General features: G+C 42.5%; 2 protein-coding genes across 2 annotated transcripts; one reads left to right on the top strand and one right to left on the bottom strand.

Annotated features, from left to right (window-relative positions):
* Nucleotides 1-503: 503 nt before the first annotated feature.
* LOC134178473 (uncharacterized) lies at nucleotides 504-1,598 on the bottom strand. Its single transcript, XM_062645350.1, has one exon. It carries the CDS (start codon nucleotides 1,596-1,598, stop codon nucleotides 504-506), a length of 1,095 nt encoding a protein of 364 aa, XP_062501334.1.
* A 1,514-nt stretch (nucleotides 1,599-3,112) lies between these two features.
* On the top strand, nucleotides 3,113-4,783 carry LOC134178472 (uncharacterized). The gene is made up of 2 exons (XM_062645348.1): nucleotides 3,113-3,465; nucleotides 3,525-4,783. Exon 2 carries the CDS (start codon nucleotides 3,710-3,712, stop codon nucleotides 4,781-4,783), a length of 1,074 nt encoding a protein of 357 aa, XP_062501332.1. The 5' UTR covers nucleotides 3,113-3,465; nucleotides 3,525-3,709.
* The last annotated feature ends 4,003 nt before the right edge of the window (nucleotides 4,784-8,786 follow it).

Raw genomic sequence — 8,786 nt, 5'->3', positions numbered from 1 at the left:
ATCAAGACTCTGAAGGGCCTAACATGATGGTATTTGTATTGATATTCAAGTACAAGTTGCGAAACGTCGCAAACGGACTAGTTGGAAGGAACTGTGGCTATGAATTGTTGAAGGTATTCCCACATGCTCCTGGAATTCACCTAGACACTGGCGTGAACAAAAACTAACAGCTTTACTATCATCCAACATTGCAGTAACAAAACTCGCTACACTACTATTATCTTGTGGAACCGCTGCTACAACATGCTGTCTTGTAATCTACTTGTTAAATTCAATGACTACATTCCGGACACATCCATAACTGATCAAGGTCTGGGTACGTTGACAAGTTTGCACAATGGTAATGATACCACCCCCAGCACTTGTCGCAGCCAATCCAATTTTTCTGCTCCTGTTTGGTGTCCTTGTCATAGTGTGCACCACAGCCTTGACATGTGCTCTCAGACTGATCAATGTGAGGACTTTTTGCTACTGTTTTCTTGACTTGCTGTTTAGACTTAGACTTAGCCTTTGACTTTTGCATTTCTCGCTGCTTCGCTTGTTAGCGCTTCACCATAGTAGCCTGGTTGTAATCTACTTCCTTTCACATAAGCTTTTGTCTCTTGAATTGTTTGGAAGTGTTTCTTAAAAATTCCTGTGACACGTTCTGTTACAGGAGTAGCTGACAAGGCTTGTTCTATAGATGTACCTGAATAGGCTTCCGATGGCTTTAGCTTATCTTCTCTAATTATGCTTCTGTTAAGGGGGTGGATGTCAGTGGCACGAAATCCACTTACTAAGTGCTCAGGAAAAAAGCTCTCTTTCCACAGCTGACTCAACAAGAATGGAAAACTACGTTTAGAGACCACAGCCTCAAACTTTTCACTTTTGAATTCTTTCAAAAGTCGTGCCCACACATGCTTTACAGATTTGAAAACAGAGACATCTAGTGGTTGAAGGATGTGTGTTGTATGGGGTGGTAGACAAATGATGATAGTATTCTGTTTTGCAGCTTCTGTTCCTAGCTCTAACGTGACATGAGAGCCATGGCCATCAAGAAGTAAAACAACAGGAGCTGTCAGTCGAAGAAGCTTTGTTGCTGGTAAAAACATCTGAATGAACCATTCAGAGAACTGAGCGCTTTCCATCCATCCTGAGTTGCTGACACTGAACATGCAACCGTGGGGACCACCTTCCATCCAGCTAGGATTTGTAGTCTTGGCCTTATAGACAACATATGGCAAGACGCGTTCTCCTATCGCAGATCCACAAGCAAGAACTGTGATGTTATCACGGCCAGAACCCGTGTCAATCTTATAGACATCTTTTTGGCCTTTTCGTACTATTACTTTTTTTGATGTAACAGATGTACATAGTCCAGTCTCATCACAGTTCCACAGACGTCTCCCCAATTCACTGTATGGTAGAGTCAGGAGACCCTCCTCTTGCAAGATCTTTTCTAGATTGGAAAAGAATTTATCCACTACTTCAGTCGATCCTGCTTTTCCACGCTGAATGGTCAAGTGCTCTGGTTTTCGCTCACTCAAACTTGGCCATCTTGTGAAAAAATTCTTCCACCATTTCCTGCCTGGGAAGCCACTAGGAAATGGCTTCTGCATGCCAGAGTCATCGAAGTATTTTTTGATGACTGCCAACCATGTCACGAGTTGGTGGATGGCCAAAACTTCCAAGGCTTGTAATGCATCGAGCAATAACCTTCTCTTCTAGAGGAGTGAGGGCAGTAGGACGTCCAACGCTGGTGTACTTGACTCTCTGGTGTTTGTGTTTGAATAGGGTGGTGGCGGCACAACCAGCTCTTGCTGATGCTTGTCGGTATGACAATCCCTGCACTTCTACACACTCTATTGCTTGCTTTATCGTGTCTGGCGTATACGCTCTAACAGAATTGCGCTCTCCAGCCATTGGAACTGCTAATGACTAGCCAACGTATAGCAAACTCCACCTACAGGGTGTGCTTTCGCTGTCCTTGTGGGAACTCTAGTAAATAGGTTTGCAGGTTGCGAGATTTGACTACTCAATGTAGAGGAACGTTTGCCGCTACTTCAAACAAGACGAAAGACCTCTTGCACACTTGCCTTAGACCGTCTAGGGTCCTATGCGCTTGGAGTATAGATCTATTGGTAGGAGGTGCAACTAATAGATAAGTTACGCTACTGTATGAGCTGTAGTCATAAATTATTGTATGTATGGACGTTTGCAAAGCTGAACTACACGTCGGACAATCATTTACACAAGAGGATGCCATTCTAGGACGGAATTGACCACATTCACTCACATGCATATGCCGTTTCTGTAAGAAATTGCAATTGATTTGCCACAATTATGTAAAAGTAAGACCCTTTCCTGCGACCCTTTCACGTCAAACCCAATTGGTGACAGTCATTTCTCTTCCTTTCACACAGCAGACCTACTTTAGGCACGCGCTAGATAAGATCGTAGTAAGAAAGACCAAAAGTTTCCAATGCCTGGAAAAATTCTGATGACACAGAAGATATTAGACTACTGGATCACAGTCTTATAATTCTCTTGGAAGGCTTAGTCAACGAGAAACGAACTGTTCCCAATTAGGACACGCCTCGTAGATATCAGTAATGTGAACCTCCCACTCGTTAGCAGCTCTTGTGTCAACACGGTAGATCGCTAGCGTGCCAGCTGCTTAGAGTAGCCTCGTACCAGACCCTCTCGCGCGTCGTGCCCGGTTCCCGTATAACACGAAAACGCTGGAGAGTCTGGGATCATACCGCCTACCGTTTATGCTGTTAGATGATCATCTTAGGTCGTATGTCACAAAGCCTCGGGCTACTAACACGATTAGTGTAAGTGCTATTCTCATGTGTCACACAGAAAGTCTCTTGGACGTGGACGCGTTTCTCCTGCGATCGCCAATATATCTCTTACGTTGAACAACCTGCAGGATGTTTTCAGAAGACGTACAAGACACGGTAAGCTGGGAGGTGGGAACCCTTTGGGTAGGCTGTTACGGAATGGTAGAATCTTTTTATTAGTACCAGAGTGGTAGGTCTCAGACATAGCATAGGGTACTTGATCCGCACAGCTGTGCGCAGACTCTTCACAAAGCGCGAATTTTGAACTCGGTCTGAAATCTGTTCTTTCCGACGTATTTGGACACCATAGTTTTCGTGAAGGTCAGCTTGAGGCCTCCAAGGCGATTCTTTCGAACAAGGATGTGTTTGTTCGACTGAAGACTTCGGGCGGCAAGTCTTTGTGCTACCTACTGCCTGCCCTTCTCTTGAACGGAGTGTGTGTGATCATTAGCCCGCTGATATCATTGATGCATGATCAGGTAGGTGTAGTTGCTTGAAGCAGCCAGTTTGCTTTAGTTATTAGCCTCCTGATGATTCAAGGTCGCCAAACTGGTAAAAAAGGGAGTGTTTGTCACACGAATTGAGTCCTTGTCAGACGAGAAACTGTTGAAAGACATTTCTTCCAGCAAGTACAAACTAAGTGAGTAGTATTGGACAATCTTTTGGTCAGGCAATGGTGGGTAACAGTGGTTTGTCTAGTTTATACGTCTCCAGAAGCGATCACATCAAGTTTTTGGCGAAACGCATTGTCTAGGCAATTGAAGACAGCAATCTCCTTCATTGCTATTGATGAAGTACATCTGATCGAAGAGTGGGGGTCTACATTTAGACCTTCTTACAAGGAACTAAGTTTTATTCGTTCTTGCCTGCCTACTGTCCCTATTATGGCTCTCTCAGCAACAGCTCCACTTTTCCTTATTACTTCTGTAACCCAACATCTGAATATGCCTGACTATGTTCTAGTATCTGGATCTCTAAATCGTCCAAACTTATATTTTTCTTTGGATTCATCCACCTCTATTTCGTCAGTCTTCCACTTGTTAGCTTCTATGTTGTCCTCTGTAAAGTATTCTAAAGATATTCCAAAAACTCTTATATTTTGCAGATCAAAGGATGTTTTGTATAAAGTGTATATTCATCTTGTGTACAGCTGCAGTAGTATAACCAGGGGTACAGTAGGACAATACCATGCCACAATGACACTTGAGGGGCGATCTCAACACTATGGAGAATTCAAGTGTGGCAAGCAGCGAGTCATGGTAGCTATTCGTGCGTTTGGCCTTGGTGTGGACATCGATGACATCAGTGAAGTTATTCTATTCGGTTTGCCAGACAGTGGATCTGAGCTTGTGCAACTTGCTGGACGTGGAGGGAGAGATCCACTAAGGTTGTGCCTTGTTCGGTTTGTGGCACACTCTCAGGACCGTAGGCTGTCAGTGTGCAACAACGAAATTGTGACTCTTGCCTCAAATAAGGTCTGTTTGAGAAGAGTTCTTGTTTACAAGATTTTGCAGTCAGATGAGCCATTACCTGATAGTGATTTGTGCTGTTCCTTCTGCAATGCATCTGATGAGCGACCTCATATTTTTCAGCCAGAGGTGGATTGCACCTTACCACTTCCTCCTATTCCATGCAGATCTGCACCGTTGAGATCACGTCGTGTTGTTGCTGGTCAGAGAGGTGCTTTGAGGAAAGCACTACTTGAACTTAGAAGGACGGCAGGTGGCACAAGATACAGAATGAGAGGACTAGATGGGGTCTTATCCATGTTAGTGATTGATAAACTAGTAAAAAAATGTAATAAGATTCGATCAGAAAATGATGTTAGGTCACTAGAAGTTGTAAGGGACTTCAGTTTAGCAGTTTTTAAGTTAATTGAGTTTCACATTCCTTGCACTATAGCCAATATTAGTAGTGATGGTACAAGGAGATTAAAAATCACTAGTAACTCACTTTAGGCTATGTTTCTCAATACAAGTAGTTACGATATTATGTACATGTGTCTATTTCTGTCATAGCTGTATGTCATCAAGAAAATCAATTTCTTCATGGTCTTCAGTGGACTGATTGTCCTCAATTCTCAGGTCTGTCTTACTTAGGAACTTTGCAATCCATTGCTTGGATAAGGCAACTTCATATCCTTTTTTCTCTGGTGTTGTGAAATGTCTGTTAGATGGCAACTTTCTTTTGGGAATCCGACAAGTGACTTGACTGGCCAATAGATTGGATGTCATCATTTGGATGTCTTTTTCAGCACTTGTACTTGTATGCCTTGTACCTACATGAGGAGCATGAACTTCCTGATCGCATAACAGTGCAGCATCATGTAATAGCCGAGATGCTAAGCTTATTACTCTTAAATGATGGAGGGTGATACTGCCACCAGAAGATCGTAAAGCTGTTTTGATGACAAGATTGTGGTGTTCTACTGCCATGTCTATTGCTTTCCCATGACCAGGTATGCCCAGAGAATTAACAGCTCTGTTGTGAGTTACTATGTAAGCAAGCCTCTTGGAAAAGTCAGCCTTCAGATTTGCTAAGAGATTTGCTGCTTCATTGCTGTAGTTGCTTCTCTTTGTTGCGAGGAAGTACAGTAACCACATTCGCCAATGTTGGATAACTCTTGGGCCATCTTCGTACTTGATGGCTTCCCTCAAATCTTCATAAAGGAGGGCCATGCGCAGAAAAGAACGATGGAAATTATACAGGTTGTCTGCATCATGGTCATCTTCATCTGTTCCTATAACTAGCACGTCATTGGCGAATCTCTCTGCTGTTTCGTTTAGCCATGAGTTCGTTATAATGGTTGCATCTTGTACAATTAAATCTGAGGTAGCAGATATATTGAGAAAGGTGATGAGGGATGCAGTCAGATGTGCTTCTAATGCATGTTTGAGGAACTCATCGGATTGTTGAAATTTTTTTGCAGCAGCGGTGACTCCACTTCGGTTGATCAGTTTGCTGAGATGAGCCAATGAGCCAGGAAAATCATGTGACTCCCAAAATATGAGGAAGATGACTTTTAGGCACTCCCATGCGAAGTGGAAATCACCAGGATTCTCTTTCGCCCATAGGAGGCGTGCTGAAGGAATATCTGCTACCCTTCTACGCAGAGCTGCACGAATTGCCCTGCAAGTCGCTTGGTCACCGACAACACATTGTTGAACAGTGTCATCTATCGCCAGCATTTCTTGAAATTCTTCAAGAATAGTAACATTATTGTCAGTGTAACTTTCATCTATGTCTATCACTGCAATAGGGTGGATAATAGATTTTGTTGTTGGGTGGTCATGGTTGTCATATTGATGTCTTGCTTTAAAGTGATTGCAGCATTTGAACCTGTGTATGAGTACCTTCTGAACTCTTGTCTGAGCAGATTCTTGAAATGTTTTGTCGTCATCATCATTCGGTAGAATGTCTTCCACAGCTAAATCTCCTCGAGTGCATTGTGGTAATTCTGTTGTGTTGTAATCAGGTGGGGGAAGTCTGGCTACTTTGACAGCCAAACGGCTCGTGAAGTTCCATGCCTCTGTATGTCTGGCATGTCTCTCATGGGTGACACGTTTCTCAATATTTATGTTGTCATAGGCAACGATCCAGTCTCCATGTTGAAGCTCTCTGTTCTGCTCTATTGCCTTTGCAGCGTTTTCCACATACCTAAAAGTTTGACTATATGACAAGCAGACACCCATATGGTTAAGAGTAGTAATGACTTGTTTACTAGTTGCCCTGGCAACCAACATCAAACTAACTAGAAGCTGAAAACCTTTGACCTTGTCACTTGCCTTCTTCGCTAGTAAGCAGACTGCTGCCAAGCTGTAGATATCTTTTGGTCCTGTAGTGGTGTCAGTTTGGTCTATCGAGGAAAGCAGTGATGTAATTTTGGGAGCGTGTGTAAGTAATTGGCTGTGTAGATTATGTAAACTAAAGTCTGCAGTCAGTGAAGATGCATCTGCTGCATCAACTGGACCTGTTGACATGATGCCTCCAGCTCTCTGTAGCGCATTCAGCTCTGCGTTAATTTCTGTATCTACTTGATGCCACTGGATAGATTGACTCTCAATAATTGATTGTTGTAGTTCAGCCTCCAAGTCTTGTCCGCGCTTCTTTTCACGTTTGAGCTCAGCTTCTAATTGTGTAATTCGTAGTAGATGGTCAGAGGTCGGTGATGTAATATCCTTTGATGACTCTTGTATGCAAGAACGTTTGGCTGGACTTTCCTCATGATCACTCTCCGGATACCGCAGTAAACGTATGAGCGGCAGCCGTGAACTCTGGCGCTTTTCCTCTCTACAGTTGATCCAAAGGCAAGGCGCACTAGCTTGCCAACATCCACAGAAGACAGCGTTGCCTTTCCGGCGGCCAACAAGCTACAGTTGACGCTGTTCATTACCACTTTCGTTGGAACTCTATCTGATGAGCTTCCCGACTCATATTGTTCTTGTAGCCTAGCACAGTCATAGAGCAGCGCTTAGTGCATGCATAGACTCCAGGCTACTGGTGATCAAATCACATTGGACCTTACAGCTTCAGGTAACGTGAATCGAACTCAGGAGATCGCTCTGTGAATGAATCGGTTTCCATGTCGCATAGACGAACGAAAAACAAACAATGAATGTATGCAATTCTGGGATATCACAGATAGCGTAATGCCTAATTTGTTTTGATAGAAAGGTGTATTGTTACAGCATAATGAACTAATAGTATGAAAGTATTGACGTTCGTGACGTGGGGTGACACTTAGATGACGTGGGGCGACACTAGGTGAAGAAAGTAGGCGGTATGATCCCAGACCCTCTCCAGCGTTTTCGTGTTATACGGGAACCGGGGACGACGCGCGAGAGGGTCTGGTACGAGGCTAGCTTAGAGGGTGTAGCGTAAAGATCAAGCTTCAACGCTATAGTTCGTTAGATGCAGTGAGATTCATTTTTCAGTAAAGAACTTGAGACACAGGCGGAAGTACGTGTAGGCGTTCCCAATTAGGCGCCCTTACCCTACACCCAGAGAACACACTGACAAATGGTTTCGTAACCCACCACTAGACACCCCAAACGCCCCAGTTAACTCCTTCGCTCAAGGACGACATTATCTATGTTAAAAAGAGTTCTAAAAACAAAGTACTACACGACGTAGTATCGTGACATGGACATCGCCATTTTAACAGTCTCTGTAAGCCCGGATTACAAGTAACCTCCCGGATGTGTAGACAAAGAAGTGTTTAGTAACTAGATACAAGTAGTAAATCCAGTAGTTGACGGAATTTAAGTAACAACATTTACTACTTAGCGATTTTTAGTTGTTAGACATGTTTCAGTCACATTTGATTGTCAAGTTGATGCTATCGAGTGATATTGCTGTATTTATATATATATATATATATATATATATATATATATATATATATATATATATATATATATATATATATATGATATATATGGTGTCTATACATTACACTATTATTAGTAACCAGATAATTTGCATAATCCATAGAAACAATGCTATACAACTAGATATGGCAAAATTTTTTATCGGACATTGTGCTCCAGCAGAGGTTGACCTAGCTGACATTTCAAATTTTGTGCATTCAATCATATTTGATTTCACAATCCTTTCTTTTAATTATCGAAATAGCATTACTATATTTGTCGCCTCCTATTTAGAACTACTGTATTTATTAAAACTAAGTCTAACATTCACACACCATACATCATATACAACACTAATTTGCAGCCCAAAGATAAAAGTTTAACTTAACGTATCTCAGATTACGATCTGAGTGTAGTATCTGACTTGATTGCAAATCTATCCAAGCGACGCTAGTACTCGCACAGGCACTGATACGTGTAAGGCGTCTACTGTAGTAGCTATATTGTAAGTCTAACGTGTGTTCTAACCTCAGTTACATCTCCACTTCAAAAGATTAGAAAACACCACCAACCAAATTAAGGTAATACAAAC

This window comes from Corticium candelabrum, chromosome 4 (genome assembly GCF_963422355.1).
Source record: "Corticium candelabrum chromosome 4, ooCorCand1.1, whole genome shotgun sequence".
NCBI lineage: Eukaryota > Metazoa > Porifera > Homoscleromorpha > Homosclerophorida > Plakinidae > Corticium > Corticium candelabrum.
Note: the sequence above shows the minus strand (reverse complement) of the source record. Positions and strands in the feature narration are given on the sequence as shown.

What these genes read in the sequence shown, in the direction of transcription:
- LOC134178473 (XM_062645350.1), bottom strand. Translation starts at nt 1,598, where the DNA reads ATGCAGAAGCCATTTCCTAGTGGCTTCCCAGGCAGGAAATGGTGGAAG.
- LOC134178472 (XM_062645348.1), top strand. Translation starts at nt 3,710, where the DNA reads ATGGCTCTCTCAGCAACAGCTCCACTTTTCCTTATTACTTCTGTAACC.